This window comes from Amblyraja radiata, chromosome 7 (assembly GCF_010909765.2).
Source record: "Amblyraja radiata isolate CabotCenter1 chromosome 7, sAmbRad1.1.pri, whole genome shotgun sequence".
Classification (NCBI taxonomy): domain Eukaryota; kingdom Metazoa; phylum Chordata; class Chondrichthyes; order Rajiformes; family Rajidae; genus Amblyraja; species Amblyraja radiata.
The window spans coordinates 10,133,903-10,154,739 of record NC_045962.1 but is presented as its reverse complement, the minus strand read 5'-3'; the positions used below and the strand labels follow the sequence as shown (position 1 = coordinate 10,154,739).

Genomic DNA, 20,837 nt, shown 5'->3' with positions numbered 1-20,837 from the left:
AGGAAAATAAAACACAAAGTGCAGGAGAAACTCAGAGGGTCGGGCAGCATCTCTAGAGGATATGGATAGTGACGTTTTGGGTCAGGACCCTTCTTCAGACCCTGTCACTGAGTTACTCCAGCACATTGTAAACCAGCATCTGCAGTTCCTGGTTTCCAATACCCAATTGGTGTTCTGCAAACATCCAGTACAGCTTTTGCTTTTTATGGTGCTCCAGCAATGTGGCCATTTCAGTTTTCTAATCCAATTTTAATCTTTAAAATAATTTTATCCTTGATAACCTTGCCTCCAACTCACCACCTTGTTCGCTCCATTCTCTTCATCTGCAATCCAAAACACTCACCTTTTCACTCTGCCCAGATCTGATGGGTCCTCAAGCTGATACCTCAACCATTCCTGACTGCAGATACCACTTGACCCACTAAGGGTTTTCAGCATAATGTTTTTGTCTTAGATTTCCAACGCCCTCAGTTATTTGCTCCAATTCCTTGCCTTTGTACTTTATTTTTTATTAATACTACAGAACAGCTTTCAATTTTGCATCACATAGAAATTAGGTGCAGGAGTAGGCCATTCGGCCCTTCGAGCCTGCACCGCCATTCAATATGATCATGGCTGATCATCCAACTCAGTATCCTGTACCTGCCTTCTCTCCATACCCTCTGATCCCTTTAGCCACAAGGGCCACATCTAACTCCCTCTTAAATATTCCCTCTTAAATATAGCCAATGAACTGGCCTCAACTACCTACTGTGGCAGAGAATTCCAGAGATTCACCACTCTGGCCACACTTCATTACCAATGAAGTCGAAGTCTCTCAGCTCTAGCACACCTTCAAACTTACCATTTAGTTTACAATACCTTTTCCTTTGCTCCCACCAAAGCATAGACGTTAACACTAGTTTCATTCCTAGCATGCCTGACCATTTTAAGTCAGTCCTTGAAGTCTGCTTCAAAGCTACACGTTTATGATATCAGTTTTGCCATCTGCAAACTTTAGAATTATACATTCTGTACCCAACTTCAAGAGATGAATAATCGTCTTAATATTGGCACAGGAACACTGCACAATTCACTGGATTGGAAAAATATCCACCAGCATTTTTTGATGCCATTTGCTTTCACTTCACTACAGGTGTATTTGGTGGTCCTTTAACAAAGTAAAATCCCACAATATGTTAATCCTCACTGCCATTTTTTCACATAACTTATCAAATGTGAGGATGCTTTTCATTGACTTTAGCTCCGCCTTCAATTTCATCATCCCCAGCAGACTGGTCACCAAACTCATGGATTTAGGACTCTCCCAACCCATCTGCCTCTGGATCAAGGACTTTCTGTCTAACCGCCCCCAGACCGTCAGACTGGGCCATCACCTCTCCACCCCCATCACATTCAGCACCGGCTCCCCACAGGGCTGTGTGTTGAGGCCCCCTCCTCTACGCCCTCTACACCCACGATTGTGCCCCCGCCCACTCCACCAACACCATCGCCAAGTTTGCGGACGACACAACTGTGGTTGGACGCATCTCAGGAGGAGATGAGACAGCCTACAGGGAGAAGTCCAAAGACTGGCAGCGTGGTGTTCAGACAACAACCTCATCCTAAACACCACAAAAACAAAGGAAATTATCATAGACTTCCGTAAGAACAGTGCAGCCCCCAAACCCCTATTCATCAATGGGGACTGTGTGGAAAGGGTCTCAGACTTCAGATTCCTGGGCACACAAATTACGGAGGATCTCTCCTGGACTACAAACACCACCACAGCAGTCAAGAAGGCCCAGCAGCAACTCTACTTTCTGAGGATTCTCAGGAAAAACAACCTGGAGGAGAAGCTGCTGGTGTCCTTCTACCGCTGCTCCATCGAGAGTGTGCTGGCGTACTGTATAACCACATGGTATACCAGCTGCTCTTCAGCGGACAGGAGAGCCCTTCAAAGGGTCATCAACACCGCACAAAAAATCACTGGCTGCCCACTGCCCTCCCTGAAGGACATCTTCAGCTCTCGCTGCCTTGGCAGGGCAGCCAACATCCTGAAGGACCCTTCCCACCCTGGACACCACCTGTTCCACCTGCTGCCCTCTGGCAGACGGTACAGGTCTTTCAAAACTCGCACAAACAGACTCAGAGACAGCTTCTACCCCATAGCCATACGTGAACTTAACAATGCAAAATAAGAAATAACACTCACATTCAACTGAATGGTTCTACTTCAGCTGCTATTGTTATTTATCTGTAATTTTTTTAAATTTTTTTTTAATATGTATATATTTTTACCTTTTCTTATATATTTAAAATTGCTCTTGTGAATCGCACCGTGGGATTGACTTTTAAATTTCGTTGTACCATGTGCAATGACAATAAAGAGATTCATTCATTCATTCATTCAAATCGATAAACATGGTATATCTTAATACATCTATGCTGACCACGCATTTGCCTTCAGGTTTCCAGACTACAAAATCCAAGCCAGAAGACACTCCAAAAGATTACATACTATTGCGGTGCTGACTGGCCTATAGCTGTAGTTAGACCGACTCAAGTAGAATAAACACAGCATTGTAACATCTACAATCCTGTCAACCTCCCTCCCAATACCAAACTGTCCTTTACACAATTGAAGACATATTGAATAAAATAAATATTCCCATAATCCCCAAATCTGTGATTCTTGCTTCCTTTTACAATTTACTACCAACCATCTCTCCATGATATTAATTAAACTATAAACCTGGAGAGGTATAATGAAGTTACCTTTTCCCTTCCCTCCCTCACACCTTGTAGCCATTAATATGACATCCCAGCCCTTCCCTTGCTCGTGTCAGGCCTCTATAATTCCCACATCACAGTTACAGTGTGTGTAATATGCCTGCAGTTCATATTGATCACACATGCATCTACAAACTCCAAAACCATCTTCACTTACTTTCCATATTTCCAGTCTTTATTAAAGTAAATTCAAATCGTTTGAGCACATGGATAAAGATGAGACTGTCCAGTTGTCCTCATGCACAATTTGTGCATAACTTAATTTCAGAGAGAGTAGTCCTCAAATTAGCAGTGTTAAATTTATAATTTAGCATCCTTGTACAGTAGTTGACTCCTTAAATGACAGCAGTCAAGAAAACTAAAGCTCCATAGTGGAGTATAATTCACAGACACTATTGAGAGGACCATGGTTCGCCCCCCTGCTGTCTTAACGTGATCCCAGGAGGTCAATAACAAGACATGGGGCAATCCTTGTACACATATTTTCCATACGCTGTAACTGGTTTCTTGAGTCCAGAGATCTATGTTAAATTTGTCCTTTAAACATTTGCAGAATCCAAAGAATAAGTACCCAGTTCCGTACAACATTGCTGATGCATGTGACCTCAAGTCAAAACGTTTCTTTCTAGTAACTCCACTATATCCTTGCTAGGTTGGTTCAAATATTAGACGTTAGTTCAACTCAACATCCATAACAATGAAACATAGTCCAATGCGCCCAGACAGAAGCCAGCAAATAGTTTACAAGCTGTCTGCTGCAGAAATGTACCTTTTAGATTTAATACAGGGCATTAATAGATACCAACTTCCCCCTTCCTCAAATGACATTGGGGGATTTCCAAGTCTGCCAATGCAGCAACCTTTCATTTCCATCTACAGTACATGTCTACAACACAAATACAGTGGTCCTTTGCTGTTGACTGAGTCCAACTGATTTTCCAAAGTTAATAGCAGGGAATACCAACATAAGACAACAGATCATCGGCTTGAATTTCAAGTATTACTCACTCTTTTTTCAGGCAGAGGTGGCACCACTACGCAGGGATAACCAATAACCAAATAATTCCTCAGCAGTTCAAATTCACTGTATCTCCTCCACAGAGAGTCTGGCACGCTATTCTCATCGTCACTTTGAGAATCAATTGGCCTGCATGAGGAAATAAATCCAAATCAAGAGGTTAACATTGACATCAAAACAGCAATCTCCAGGTACAAACTAACAAAAATATTTGCTTGCCTGCAAGTTAACAAAAGGTAAACCATACTATTGCTAACAGACATTTTTGATAGAAAGTAGATCATTTGCATTTAACAATACTCTTACAACACAGAATCAAGATGGACAACGCTTCCCAGTTATGCAAAGACAGATCAAAGATGACATCTGTACCTGAAGCCTTATTTTTAATTGGCAAGGCCTTTGGCTTCTTGTCAGGAAGGGAAGCAAGGTTTGTTTGAATAGGGTGCTGTGTGTTGGTGTCACGGGCAACACGCCAAGGATGGAGCTGTGTTTTAAGAGGTCCTCACAGTGTTGCTTCCAGTAGACATTGACTGCTAGGTTCAGTTCAACAGGTTACTGGTGCTCAGTATGGTGAGGACCCACACAGCCTTGATAGTGGTGAACCCGCTATAAGCAAGTTGCTGAACCCCATGCTTTCTTTACCCACTCTATTCCTTAGATTGTTTTCTCTACCGGATTTTGCCTCAATGTGCCTGTGCATCCGTTTATTTCCCCTACACCACACCCCTCTCCCTCATGTGCGACAGGAGGCACTGCAAACCATCGTTGATCTCAACTCATCCATGGGAGAATCATTCAATGGTGCTCACGTTGTTACATTTTGCCAGATTACTCAACGACAGCTCATCCAGGCATCAAAATCCCAACTGGCTGTGAACTATCAGCCTGCAAGCAAACATGCTGATTTCTTTAGGGATTAAAAAGAGTAGATAGCTGGGAGTGGGGGGGGGGGGGGGGGGGGGGGGGGTGTTACATGCGATAGGGAACAAGGGCAAACTGCACATCACAATGACAATACGATTACTTCAGTTACAACAGAGAACAATTATCTTTAGTGGGGTCAAATTCATTTGAGAGACTGTAGACTGACCAAAGTTACTGTCAAATGGAAAGAACAGAATTTGCCCCATATTCCATGATTTGTGCTTATTTTGAATTTTACCCACTCTGCCTTAACTTAAATCCTATTGAATGTAGGACGGTAGCATTTTGTTGTATCAGGAAGACTGTCAAAGATGCCTCCCACCCTGGCAATTCCATTTACTCCATCTCATTTAGTTATTCTGTTATTGCAAGTTCGTTTTTTTAGTACCACAATCTTTGCACCTTTCTGCTGTTTTGCACTTGTTGTACCAATCATTACTATCATGTAGACACATACCCTGGTGTATGTGAAATAAACTAACCTGAATCAAGTGAAAGGTGCAGAAAGCACCAGATTTCACTGGAAGCAGCTAACTCTTTGCACATTGAAGGTGGACACAAAAAGCTGGAGTAACTCAGCGGGACAGGCAGCATCTCTGAAGAGAAGGAATGGGTGACGATTCGGGTCTAGACCCTTCTTCACACTGCACTGGCAGCAACCTTGCCATCTGCTGATAATGTAACCAGAGGATATAACCCAACACTCCCGAATTTGATAGTCATTGAGTATCGAAAGCACAAAAGCAAATCATATTGCAGAAAAATGTTTGATCCTTTTAAGTTTAAGATCCATTATAAATTACCAAAACCTCCTTCTCTCATTGCCTATGCTCGTTCTCACCTAGGCCACAGCTAACAATGGCCTAGATGATTCCTTTATCATCGTTACTTTTTTGCATATCTTTTATTAATTTGTTTTCTATAGCTCTCTACATCACCATCTATATCTCTCGTTTCCCTTTCCTCTGATTCTCAGTCTGAAGAAGGGTCTCGGCCCGAAACGTCACATATTCCTTTTCTCCAGCGATGCTGTCTGTCCCGCTGAGTTACTCCAGCTTTTTGTGTCCTTCTTCCCCCACCCCCGACTACAAATTTCTCACCCAGATTTAAGGTAACTCACTTTGAATCATTCCAGCTGCTACACTGGTTATGTTAGTGCAAGAGTGAGGCAGCTTAGAACCATATTCACACAGGATACAGAGCAGAATAATAAACCTATCATTTCAACATCAACTTTATTTTAAGAATTTTGTGCCTTGGCATGTTCAACTGTGGAGAACATAACAAATCAAGGGAAAAAATAAATAAAGCAACAAACATAATTCTGAAAATGTGAGCCCATCTTTTATAATGACCTGCAGTATGTTGAAGCTATTTTAGCTCCTACAAATCAAGTGGATTCAATTACATTTCTAGTGAACATGGATTCAGGCCGTCAGAAATCAGTACTGAACCAGTTTCTTGTTCTGTTTCTCTTCAATTATTAGATATATTGGCCAATAACTTCAGTTAGCACGACATCTCAAACATGACAACCCAGTGATTGTTTTATGGGCACTGAAAGAAAAAACATTCATAAATCAATTAATTGTAGGACGTAAGTAGCTCACTTCCGTACACTTTTGAGAACTACACATTAAAAGTTAGCTGTAAGGTGGGTGGTTTACACTAATTCATAAAATAAAACCGATGCTTTGAGTGGTTTTGGAAAAATGTTCCCATTTTCAATGTTTATTGCAATTTAAAGGACAAAAAATGTAATTTTGCACAAATCAATAGTTAGCAATTGGAGACAGACTGCAGCAGCATCAAAACGTGGAACCTCCGTCTAGGTTTCCTGCAGTAAAATGCACGGGTGGAGCTCCACATCTCAATTCTGAGTGAAAATTTAAAATACTGTAGTATTATGCATTACTAATATGCTAAATATTTCCAGACTTTTGAGAAATTCAGAGACCTTTGAAATATTCCAAAGACGCCCAGGTATGTAGGTTAATTGGCTTTGGTAAAATTGTCCCTAGTGTGTAGAGGATCGCTGGTGGACGCGTACTCAGAGGGTTAAAGGGCCTGCTTCCGCGCAGTGGCTCTAAAACTAAATGTGCAGGAAGGAACTGCAGATGCTGGTTAAAACCGAAGATAGACACAAAAAGCTGGAGTAACTCAGCGGGACATGCAGCATCTCTGGAGGAAAGGAATGGTTGACGTTTCGGACCCGAAACTTTACGCATTCCTTCTCTCCAGAGATGCTGCCTGACCCTCAGAGTTACTCCAACTTTTTGTGTCTATCTCCAAAACTAAATATGGCTTTACATTTTTGGCCAAATATTAGAGATCCAAATTACCCACTGGTTTAATAAATAGAAATGGCACCTCACAATTCATTGATTTCCATCATTTCCCTCTTGTTCCTCTTTCAGAGGATGGACATCTGAAACCGGGAAATACATTTCAAAGAGGGATAGGATGCATAGGACTAAAATTGAGGAATTTCTTGAGATAGCAAATCTTGGGAATACACTGCTCGGAGGGTTGTTGAGGCTCAAAATCAAAACTGAAAGATTTCTATGTAGAGTAATCAAATGTAGGCAAGACAGAAGGAATTACACATGGTAGAAGATCAAACATGGTCTTGTTGAATAGCAAAGACCAAGGCCCAATGGCCAATCTCAAAACAACGACAGCACCAGAGCACAAATGCATTTTTGGAATAGTATATTTAACTGTGCAAGTAACTATTGGGTCTGGCCTCAACTTATTCTGGCCTTCACACACCATTTACCCAGACTGCACAATATGCCAAAAGGAGTCCAAAATGTACACCTTTGCTTTTTTTAATTTAATAATGCATTACTAAAAATCAAATATGTTAATTCTGATTTGAAATGGGTAAACATTAAGCAGCTAAATCTTCTATAACTCTTCAATGTAATATACGAGATATATAAACATGATGCCAAGAGACTTCCACATAAACATGTTTTTTTCTATTAAAACAATCGGGAAGATATGCAAGCCTCTAATTGCTTAGATTTATTTTCCTACCCACTACACAAATTCACACTCAAATTGCCTGTATCTTCCTACCTGCTTATTTTGGCATTTGTTGATCAGAATTTTGAACAGAAACGAGTCCACACCTGCAGTCTATAACTGCATGTTCCACGGGGTCTTTACCATATTTATATCTTTCTCAGCAGACTAAAGGGAGTTCCAAATATTTACATACGGATTCAAATGAATACAACAAAAAATCTACCTTCGTTTGGTGATCTAGAAGCACAACCAAACCAAATTGTTAAGCTAATTTAAAATATAAGTTGCATCTTTAAACTTTTAATACTAACGAAAGGCATAATGCTGGAGTAACTCAGTAGATCAGATAAAACCCTGGAGACTATAGATAGGGGTCATTGCAGGTCGGGACCCTTCTTCATGTTCTCCAGGGAGCTGCCTGACCTGCCGAGTTACTCCAGCATTCTGCCTTTCCTTGGTAAAGCAGCATCACCAATTCTTTGTTTCTACATTTTGACCTGGCTTTCTATACTATCCAGTCTACTGAAGCCAAAAGTAAATTGCATCAAATAGAAAGTCAGATGAAATGGTCATGTGTAAAGTGACCATTGGAATAATCAAAATGTGTTTATCAAATGCTAAGTCAGTGATATTACCAGGATCGCAACATTCCACATGTGCACTGTATTTAATCAAACAGCAAAGTCATAATAAATCACATTAGCAGCAGCAACAGTAGAATCAAGTGATGTAATTGTACAACCATCTCATTGCTCTATGACATTGTACAATAATTTTCTATAGTAATTATACTAACCCATCTTAGTGGTGTTACACGATAGCCATAACAGCATATCAAAACAAATGCAGATTGCAGTGCATTGCTGATATGTCAGCATCTCAGACAACAATTTAGTTGGGGATGTAAAGAGTAAAAGATTACAAACAGTACAATGCATTTAAGGCAGCTGGTGACTTACTCAAAATTCCATCTACACCTGATTCTAAATGTAGCTGAGAAGATTTCAATTTTAATGTCACTGGACTTTTGGCAAATGCAATTTTCACACCAAATATGAAGATTTTGATACATTGCCTAATTTGCAGTTTACCACTGCTCAATGTTATAAAATCAATTAACTTAAAAAACAAAATCAATGCATCATAATTAACTCCCAAAACTAAACAATCACGGCTAACCATGACATTTGCTGCAAGTTCTGTAAATTAACTTGTCAGCCTTGATACTGACTTGCCAAAAAATATCATCAGCTTCTCACCAAGGGGGAAAAGTGTTGGATATTCACACAGTCCAAGAGGAACAGTAATATTTATATAGAATGCAGATCATAAGCTCTGCAAAGTCATGCCAATCAGAACTATGCAGTGATATGACCATGTTAGACAATGGAACTAACTAAAATGTATGCCTGGCTACAACACAAACATGATATCACAATGATGTCAAACACTAAACCACGTCAGAGTTAAACTTTGATCTTAAAATGCAGATACCTTGTTTCAATGAGGTACACAGTATAAATCTCCTGCATGTTCATTGCATTTTTTCCAGTTCGTTTTTCTGCTTCTGACACGCTGATCTCCAGTTTCTTCAATAAGCAACTTTTGCCTTCCATTATCTATTACATAAAATGCAAAGAGTTAAAATTGTCATTTTAAGTGGTAGATATTCAAAGAGCAAGAATATAATGCTCAGCAAGAGTTTATCTGGGGAGTGATTCTTGAGAAAGACACAGTCCATGAGGTAAAGGATAATGTTGAATTGAAAACAAGGTTATACAAAACAGCAAGGGTTATTGGGAGACCAGTGCACTGGGAAGTTTTTAGGATTCAACAGCAGAAAAAAAAAAACTCAAGAAAATGAATTTTGAGAGAAAATGTGCATACAGTATAGATATCAAACAATAGACATTTACATAGAAGTGATAAGTTTATAGTTTCATTAAGAGGCTGGTGGATATATGGAAGGAGCTGCCAGAGCAGGCAAGTTGAGACAAGTACTATCACAACATTTAGAAGGTATTTAGACAGGTACATGGATAGGAAAGGTTGAGAGGGATATGGGCCAAACGCAGGCACGTGGGACTAGTGTAGATTGGTCGGCATAGGCATAGTTCAGCCAAAGGGTCTGTTTCCATGCTGTATGACTCTATATGGATATAAATAGGAAGAGGACAGCTAAGGTAAATGTGCAGTGTCTTGAGAATGGCGTTGGTGAATTACTAATAGCAAACAAAGGATTGGCAGATATGTTGAACACTTTTTTGCATTAATCTTTACCATTATTGACATTAAGAGCCACAAGATAACAGGCAGGCTAATTTCATCTAAAATGGGAGAAGTTACAAAAATCTCAATTTCAAAGGACAAAGTTATTAAGCCAAAAATACATACGTCACCAGGACCAAATGGACTGAAATGGTTTTAAAGTGGCTAATGAGATAATGAACCTTTCAAATAATGTTTTTCATAATAGTCATGGAGTCATATTGCATGGAAACATGCCCTTTGCTCTAACTTGGCCATGCCGATCAAGATGTCCCATCTACGCTAGTCTGACCTGCCCACATTTGGCTCATATCCTTCTAATCCTTTCCTATCCATGTACCTGTCCAAATGCCTTATAACTGTTGTTATGGTATGTCTCAACTACCTCCCGCAGCTTGTTCCATACATCCACTCACTCTGTGTGGAAAATATTGCCCCTCAGGTTTCTATGACATCTTTCCTCTCTCACCTTAAACCCATGTCCTCTGGTTCTTGAGTCCTATACTCTGGGTAATAGACCTTTGCACTGGCCCTATCTAAACACGTCATGATCTTATTGTGCCTTTATAGATCACTCTTCAGCCTCCCGCATTCCAAGGAATAAAGTCCTAGCCTGCCCAACCTCTCCTTATAGCACAGGCCCTTAATTCTTGGCAACATTCGTTTAAATCTTCTCTGCATTCTTTCCAATTTAACAACATCGTTCCTTTAGCAGGGTGACCAAAACTGAACACAATACTCCAAACGCGGCTTCACCAACATCCTGTACAATTGTAACATAACATCTCAACTTCTGTACTCAATACACTGGCTGATGAAGGCCAATGTACTGAAAGCCATCTAGACCACCCTACCAACCTGTGATGCCACATTCAGGGAACTATCTATCTACACTGTTAGATTCCTCAGCTCTACAACACTCCCCAGGGCCCTGCCATTCACGACGATGGTCCTGCTCTAGTTTGACTTCACAAAAAGCAACATTGTGCATTTATCTGCATTAAATTCCATTACCCATTCCTTAGCCCACCTGCCCAACCGATCAAGATCCTGCTGTTATATTTAATAGCCAACTTGGCTAGCTATAATACTACCTAATTTAGTGTCATCAGCAAATTTACTAATTACGCCTTGTGCGCTCTCCAACAAATCATTGATATAAACCACAAACAACAATGGGCCCAGTATTGATCCCTGAGGCACAATACTTGTCACAGGCCTTCAGTCCAAAAACAATTTGAAAAACGCCATTCCATCATAACTCCAGGGGTGGAAGATTGCAACCTTCACGTGGTCCGCCCTGTTTCGACTAATGCAATCACCTCGACTGCACAAACGGAAGATCAAATAGAACAAGTTGTCCAACAACTTTAGGCTGTGCACGCCACACGAAAGAAGAAGATCATAACTCCAGGAGGGTGGCAGAAGATTGTAAAACAGACAGTGCTATCCCCTTTCTCAAAAAAGAAGAAAGGCAGAAGATAAGGGAACTGCAAGCTAGTTAGTTTAATAGCTAATACTGATAAGATGCTAGTCAAAAATTAAACAGGAAGTGGCGCTTCATTTAGGAAAGCTTAAAAATAATTAAACCTAGTCAACGTGGTTTTATCAATGATAGAGAGTTAAGACATTTGACAAGGTGCACAAATTAAAACCTCCAATCAGAGGAAGTGCATTGGAATGGATTGAAAACTGGTTATCTCAAAAAATAGAATTGAAATATCTTGTTAAGACAGGCAGTAGGTAACTAGTGGAGTAATGCAGATATCAGTATTTAAAAGACATTTGGACAAGTATATGTTTAAGAAGGAACTGCAGATGCTGGAAAATCGAAGGTAGACAAAAATGCTGGAGAAACTCAGCGGGTGAGGCAGTATCTATTCAGACTGAAGAAGGGTTTCGGACCGAAACTTTGCCTATTTCCTTCGCTCCATAGATGCCGCCTCACCTGCTGAGTTTGGACAAGTATATGGATGGGAAAGGTTTGAAGGGATATGGGCCCAATGCAGGCAAAGTGGACTAGCATAGATGGGGCATTTTGGTTGGCCAAGGACAAGTTGTGCCAAAGGGTGCTCTCCCACTGTCATTTGTTGACCTGCAATTGTTCACAATTTACATTATTGATCTGGAGGAAGGAACACAAAGCAAGATTTCCAGATTTGCTGATTATACCAAAATAGGTGGGAGGGCAAGTTGTGATAAGGCCACTTAGATTCTGCAACAGGATACAAATAGATTTTAGTGAGTGGACACAAAATGGTCAAGTGGAGTTTAATGTGGGGAACTGAGATCATGTCCCCCAGCCAAATGGCAAATTATATAAATAAAGAGATTGCAGGTGAGTGAGTGCCTGGGATCTGGGTACTTGACTGCACGGACCTGGCAGACTGGTCCAACAAGTAGCGAAGGCAGAAGAATCAAAAGATCCTGTTTTGCAGTTTTTAAATGCTCTCATATCCACAGCCTTATAGTTGCTTCTGGCAACTTTATAAGTTTCTGTCTTTGACTTTAATGACATGTGAGTCATAAATGAAACTATTTTTGTTGGTGTTTGCACCTTAAAAAGGATTTTGATTTTGCAATGTATGCATTGTTTCTGAAGTGTGAATTACCTGCGCTTGTCAAACCTTTCAATGTCTCAATAAAACAACCAATTCAGAACTAATCAATTTCAAACTCAATACAAACTTCTAACTTATGGTAACCACTTTCCTCAACAGCCCCTTGATGACATAATCTTTAACCATTACCCAAAATAAGATCCAAAAGTCTTCTCGCCAGTTGGTTCCTCAACATATTAATCCAGACACTACATTTCACCAATGTGTCTGTCACCTCGTTAGTGCTAATTTGATTTGCAGTCTACGTGTAGATTAGTCCTCGATGATTACTGCATTATCCATCTTGCACAATTCCAATTTATGATTTGTCCCACCCAATATCACAACTACTATTTGATTGCCCATAAATAACTCCTGTCAATGTTTTCTAAACTTTATTTCTTAGCTTGCCCAAATTGATTTTAATCTGCAAATCAAGAACCATTGGTATAGAACGGGTAAATGCAGTCTTTTGCCCAGAGTAGGGCAAATCAAAAACCAGCAGACATAGGTTTAGGTGGTGGGGGGGTAAAGATTTAATAGAAACCTGAGGGGTGATTTTTTTTATTCCAGAGTATATGGAACGAGCTGCCGGAGGAGGTAGTTGAGGCAGCTACTATCATAACATTAATGTGAAATTGGTACAGGTACATGGATAAGATAGGTTTAGAGGGATAAGGGCCAAACAGGACTGGTGTACATGTTGTTTGGCATGGGCAAGTTGGGCCAAATGGCCTGTTTCCATGCTGTATGACTCTAAATATCTGAACAATTTGCACAGATCTACCGCTTTATCAACTGTGCTACACCATTTTCCTCTTGCCCATCTTTCCTAATTGTCAAATGCCATTGATCATTCAGCTCCCAGCTTTTGTCCCACATTTCCACCTTGGCATTGGGATCATTCCCATTTACTGCCATTAATTGATCTTCCTTGTTGTGAGCGCAGCAAATGTTTAGCTGTAGCACATTTCACTATTATTGCTACTTTGGCCTCAATTTACTGCTGGCTTTTGCTACCACTGTCAATTCATTTGCTTGCTACCTACTAACTACTAATTCCCACTTTCTTTCAAGGTTCCAGTCTCCCTGCCGAGTTGGTTTTAACTTTCCTGATAACCAATGGTTCTTGGTGTGTGAAATTCCCCTCCCCACACCCAGCAAGGAGACTGGTCCCAGCCCAAATGAGGTGCAACACCATTTATACTGGTATTATTTGCTCTAGTACTAGCCCCAATGCCTCAAATCTCAAGGCTACCCACCTGTACTACTTGTCCAGGTATTAATTTACACCATCCTCCTATTTTTGTACTTGGTACACATGGCACTGGGAGTAATCCTGAGACACTGGATACAAGAGCTTACTTTTTAAACCCCTTCCCTGGCTCCCCAACTTCCACCTGCAGAGACTTCACCCCTTTTGCCACCACCATCACAACCTTCTCTCTTTAATATTCTCCACATTCACTTGCCCCAGTTTCTGAGACAATATATCGCCCAGTACCCATTATATCTGCCTCAAGTATCCCTATTAATATTAATTTCCCATTCTTCTTCCCCTCCTCCTGTGTTCACCACAACCCTAATTCCTGCTGTGATCCTGTCTTTGACTGAACTTCTCAAAGACACCATTATTTAGCCCAGAGAGTTTCCAAAATATTCCGCTTAGGCAGCTTATAACTCAGCGGCATGAATATTGATTTCTCCAAATTCAAATTACCCTTACAACCCTCTCTCCGTCTCTCTGACATCCCTCCCGCACCCAAGTCGTTGTACTAGCATCAAAGCCATCTCGTTGAGTCTCATTCAATGTATCTTGTTTTCACCTAGGCCAGTTAACAATGGCCTTCTCCATTATCCTCGTTACATTTTTGCATATCTTTCATTAATTTGTTCTATATCTCTCTAATCACTGTCTATATCTCTTGTTTCTCTTTCCCCTCACTGAAGAGGGGACTTGACCTGAAACATCACCTATTCCTTTTCTCCAGAGATGCTCTCCTTCTGAACCTTCTGAATTTTGTAGTTGGCAGGGCAGTACTCTGCATATCGCCAACTTGGACAATTTAACATTTTTATCAAGCCAATTAACCTACAAACATGTATGTCTTTGGAGTGTGGGAGGAAACCGAAGATCTCGGAGAAAACCCACGCAGATCATGGGGAGAATGTACAAACTCCATACAGACAACACCCGTAGTCAGGATCGAACCCGGGTCTCTGGCGCTGCATTTTGCTGTAAGGCAGCAACTCTACCACTGTGCCACCGTGACTGCCCACTGTCTGACCCAGAGTTACTCCAGCTTTTTGTGTCTATCTTCCAAAGTGGAAAGTGTGCTAGTGAGCACGATTTTCTCAGGTGACTCTTAAAGTTACCCAACTCTTTCTCCCGGGCTGTCTATTTGCCTGGCAGATTATCTTTGTAAATTGTCAGGAAATTTGGACTAAGGGTCTTCATGGTTCATGGTCAGGTCAAGGAACCCTGCATTTGTAACAACTAGGACTAGGCACCATATTCTGGCATCTCTGTATCCTGTCTCAGAGTACTACTACTACTACTACTACTACTACTCACTTATACTGTATCTGAGATGCTTATCCAAAAGGTATCCAAGTGCTTATGTATGTTGATAGTTGAACTAAAATGAATTCCACTGTGCCTCAGTACATTTGACAATAAAATACCATTAAGCCACACCTGTTTCTTCTGCCTACTTACCTTTCAGTGTTTCAGGTCAGGGTTAGGGCACGTTTAGGTTATTATTTATCATTTTATTATGTAGCCTTCAATACAATACAATTCTACACCACAATTTAAGTGCAGCCCCCCGCTTGTTGGTCTAATAACCACCCAGATAACTAAAATAAATATCACACTTCTGAATCAATTGATTTTGGGGTTGAACATATCACCGAGCTGTCCCATTCCCCCTCAACTACAACAACACAGGCAGGTGGGGATGAACAAGACGGTGCTTTAGGGTCAGAGTCAGGGTCGACAGCAGAGGGCCGGGTCATCACCACATCTACCCCCGCCTCACACGCCAGTTGTGGCCGCAACAGGCTGCAGGTGAACCCGGTGATAAACCAGGCCCGGCTCCATCACCCGGAGCACTGCCCCAACCAACCAACCAACCAGCCGGGCCCGGCCCCGGCTCCGGCTCCAGACCACCCCGGCCCGGGATACCCCGGCACAAACCCCCGGCGCGGCGCCTCCGCCCGGGACACCGCGGACTCCAGGCCCCGGCTTCCAGCCCAGGACGCTGCGGCCTTTGCCCCTCCCTCCTCCCCAAACCGAGATCCCCGGACTCATGGCCGGGAGCCGCCGCCGCCACCAGGCCCCGCCGCCCGGGAGCCGGACCCACCGCCCGCCCGCCCGCGACCCCAGGCCCAGGCCCCGGCCCTACCGTGCTGTGGCTGCCGAGCGCGTCGCTGCGGTCCTGGTCGGGCTGGGCCCGGACTCCCGGCTCGTCTTCACCCCCCGACTCTCCCTCACTCTCCCCCTCTCCCTCCACCACCGGCTCCTCCCGCCACCGCTGCCCGGCCTCGTCCGCCATCATCCCCGCACTGCGCCAGCACCGCCCCCGCTTCTAGACACCGCCCACCTCCCCGGCACCCGGCAACACCCGGCACCCTGAACATTGTCACCCTGCACCCAGCAACACCCGGCACCCTGAACCCTGTTACCCTGCACCCTGTCACCCTGCACCCAGCAACACCCTGAACCCTGTCACCCTGCACCCTGTCACCCGGCACCCTGAACCCTGTTACCCTGCACCCTGTCACCCTGAACCCTGTTACCCTGCACCCTGTCACCCTGCACCCTGCAACACCCAGCACCCTGTTACCCTGCACCCTGTCACCCTGTTACCCTGCACCCTGCAACACCCAGCACCCTGTCACCCGGCACCCTGAACCCTGCACCCTGTCACCCTGCACCCAGCAACACCCAGCACCCTGTCACCCGGCACCCTGAACCCTGTTACCCTGCACCCTGTCACCCGGCACCCTGAACCCTGTTACCCAGCACCCTGCACCCTGTCACCCTGCACCCAGCAACACCCGGCACCCTTAACCCTGTTACCCAGCACCCTGTCACCCTGCACCCTGTCACCCTGCACCCAGCAACACCCAGCACCCTGTCACCCTGCACCCTGTCACCCTGCACCTAGCAACACCCAGCACCCTGTCACCCGGCACCCACAGCACCCTGAACCCTGCACCCACAGCACCCTGTCACCCATTGCACCCTGCACCCACAGCACCCTGCACCCACAGCACCCTGCACCCTGTCACCCACAGCACCCTGTCACCCTGCAACACCCAGCACCCTGCACCCACAGCACCCTGAACCCTGCACCCGGCAACACCCTGCACCCACAGCACCCTGAACCCTGCACCCACGGCACCCTGTCACCCACAGCACCCTGCACCTGCACCCACAGCACCCTGTCACCCTGCACCCAGCAACACCCTGTCACCCGGCACCCTGTCACCCACAGCACCCTGAACCCTGTCACCCTGCACCCGGCAACACCCAGCACCCACAGCACCCTGAACCCTGCACCTGGCAACACCCAGCACCCTGCACCCACAGCACCCTGAACCCTGCACCCACAGCACCCTGTCACCCAGCACCCACAGCATCCTGCACCCACAGCACCCTCACACAGCACCCTGTCACCCAGCAACACCCTGTCACCCTGCACCCACAGCACTCTGTCACCCTGCACCCACAGCACCCTGTCACCCTGCACCCACAGCACCCTGTCACCCAGCAACACCCAGCACCCTGTCACCCAGCACCCGGCACCCTGTCACCCAGCAACACCCAGCACCCTGTCACCCAGCACCCTGTCACCCCGCACCCTGTCACCCTATCACCCGGCACCCTGTCACCCACTGTCACCCAGCACCCGGTCACCCTGCACCCTGTCACCCTGCACCCTGTCACCCTGTCACCCACTGTCACCCAGCACCCTGTCACCCAGCACCCTGTCACCCAGCACCCTGTCACCCAGCACCCTGTCACCCAGCACCCTGTCACCCACTGTCACCCAGCACCCTGTCACCCGTCACCCTGTCACCCAGCACCCTGTCACCCAGCACCCTCACCCAGCACCCTGCACCCTGTCACCCTGCACCCTGTCACCCTGCACCCTGTCACCCGGCACCCTGCCACCCTGCACCCAGCAACACCCAGCACCCTGTCACCCTGTTACCCTGTCACCCTGAACCCTGCACCCTGTCACCCTGTCACCCTGTCACCCTGTACCCAGCAACACCCAGCACCCTGTCACCCGGCACCCTGAACCCTGTCACCCACAGCACCCTGTCACCCAGCACCCTGTCACACAGCACCCTGTCACCCGGCACCCTGTCACCCAGCACCCTGTCACCCAGCACCCTGTCACCCAGCACCCAACACCCTGTCACCCAGCACCCTGTCACTCAGCACCCTGTCACCCAGCAACCTGTCACCCGGCACCCTGTCACCCAGTCACCCGGCACCCCGTCACCCGGCACCCCGTCACCCGTCACCCTGCACCCACAGCACTCTGTCACCCTGCACCCACAGCACCCTGTCACCCTGCACCCACAGCACCCTGTCACCCAGCAACACCCAGCACCTTGTCACCCAGCACCCGGCACCCTGTCACCCAGCAACACCCAGCACCCTGTCACCCAGCACCCTGTCACCCCGCACCCTGTCACCCTATCACCCGGCACCCTGTCACCCACTGTCACCCAGCACCCGGTCACCCTGCACCCTGTCACCCTGTCACCCTGCACCCTGTCACCCTGTCACCCACTGTCACCCAGCACCCTGTCACCCAGCACCCTGTCACCCAGCACCCTGTCACCCAGCACCCTGTCACCCTGCACCCTGTCACCCACTGTCACCCAGCACCCTGTCACCCGTCACCCTGTCACCCAGCACCCTGTCACCCAGCACCCTCACCCAGCACCCTGCACCCTGTCACCCTGCACCCTGTCACCCTGCACCCTGTCACCCGGCACCCTGTCACCCACTGTCACCCAGCACCCTGTCACCCTGCACCCAGCAACACCCGGCACCCTGTCACCCAGCACCCTGTCACCCAGCACCCTGCACCCTGCCACCCTGCACCCAGCAACACCCAGCACCCTGTCACCCTGTTACCCTGTCACCCTGAACCCAGCACCCTGTCACCCTGTCACCCTGCACCCTGTCACCATGTACCCAGCAACACCCAGCACCCTGTCACCCGGCACCCTGAACCCTGTCACCCACAGCACCCTGTCACCCAGCACCCTGTCACCCAGCACCCTGTCACCCGGCACCCTGTCACCCAGCACCCTGTCACCCAGCACCCTGTCACCCAGCACCCAACACCCTGTCACCCAGCACCCTGTCACTCAGCACCCTGTCACCCAGCAACCTGTCACCCGGCACCCTGTCACCCAGTCACCCGGCACCCCGTCACCCGGCACCCTGTCACCCAGCACCCTGTCACCCGGCACCCTGTCACCCAGCACCCTGTCATCCACAGTCACCCAGCACCCACTGTCACCCAGCACCCTGTCACCCAGCACCCTGTCATCCACAGTCACCCAGCACCCACCCACAGCACCCTGTCACCCTCTGTCGCCCAGCACCCAGCCACAGCACCGTCACCCTCTGTCACCCAGCAACACCCTGTCACTCGGCACCCTGTCACCCACTGTCACCCTGTCACCCCCTGTCACCCGCTGTCACCCAGCACCCTGTCACCCAGCACCCTGTCACCCACTATCACCCTGTCACCCACTGTCACCCAGCACCCTGTCATCCACTATCACCCTCACCCGGCACCCTGTCACCCTGTCACCCTGTCACCCTGTCACCCTGTCACCCAGCAACACCCGGCACCCTGTCACTCACTGTCACCCGGAACCCAGCAACACCCGGCACCCTGTCACCCAGCAACACCCTGTCACCCAGCACCCTGTCACCCAGCAACACCCTGTCACCCAGCACCCTGTCACCCTGTCACCCAGCAACACCCTGTCACCCAGCAACACCCTGTCACCCAGCACCACCCTGTCACCCAGCACCCTGTCACCCTGTCACCCAGCACCCTGTCACCCTGTCACCCAGCAACACCCTGTCACCCAGCACCCTGTCACCCTGTCACCCTGTCACCCAGCACCCTGTCACCCTGTCACCCAGCAACACCCTGTCACCCAGCACCCTGTCACCCTGTCACCCAGCAACACCCTGTCACCCAGCAACACCCTGTCACCCAGCAACACCCTGTCACCCAGCAACACCCTGTCACCCAGCACCACCCTGTCACCCAGCACCACCCTGTCACCCTGTCACCCAGCAACACCCTGTCACCCAGCACACTGCACCCTGTCACCCAACCACACCCTGTCACCCAGCACCCTGTCACCCAGCAACACCCTGTCACCCAGCACACTGCACCCTGTCACCCAACCACACCCTGTCACCCAGCACCCTGTCACCCAGCAACACCCTGTCACCCAGCACCCTGTCACCCACTGTCACCCTGTCACCCAGCATCCTGTCACCCACTGTAACCCACAGCACCCTGTCACCCAGCACCCTGTCACCCGGCACCCTGTCACCCGGCACCCTGTCACCCTGTCACCCAGCACCCTGTCACCCAGCACCCTGTCACCAAGGCACCCTGTCACCCAGTACCCTGTCACCCAGCACCCTGTCACCCACTATCACCCGGAACCCAGCACCCTGTCACCCGGCACCCTGTCACCCGGCACCCTGTCACCCTGTCACCCAGCACCCTGTCACCCAGCACCCTGTCACCAAGGCACCCTGTCACCCAGCACCCTGTCACCCGGCACCCTGTCACCCAGCATCCTGTCACCCACTATAACCCACAGCACCCTGTCACCCAGCACCCTGTCACCCGGCACCCTGTCATCCACAGTCACCCAGCACCCACCCACAGCACCCTGTCACCCTCTGTCACCCAGCACCCACCCACAGCACCGTCACCCTCTGTCACCCAGCAACACCCTGTCACTCGGCACCCTGTCACCCACTGTCACCCTGTCACCCAGCACCCTGTCACCCAGCACCCTGTCACCCAGCACCCTGTCACCAAGGCACCCTGTCACCCAGCACCCTGTCACCCAGCACCCTGTCACCCACTATCACCCGGAACCCAGCAACACCCGGCACCCTGTCACCCAGCAACACCCTGTCACCC

At 47.2% G+C, this 20,837-nt stretch overlaps 1 protein-coding gene across 1 annotated transcript in view; it reads right to left on the bottom strand.

The window, feature by feature from the left end:
• snx4 (sorting nexin 4) overlaps positions 1-16,198 on the bottom strand; it is a 37,435-nt gene extending 21,237 nt beyond the window's left edge. Inside the window, exons 1-3 of the mRNA XM_033023690.1 lie at positions 16,026-16,198; positions 9,245-9,369; positions 3,781-3,919 (exon numbers count right to left, since the gene is read on the bottom strand). Of these exons, the coding sequence (XP_032879581.1) occupies positions 3,781-3,919; positions 9,245-9,369; positions 16,026-16,178 (417 nt within the window). The 5' untranslated portion in view covers positions 16,179-16,198. The remainder of the gene's footprint in view (positions 1-3,780; positions 3,920-9,244; positions 9,370-16,025) is intronic.
• Between the last annotated feature and the right edge of the window lie 4,639 nt (positions 16,199-20,837).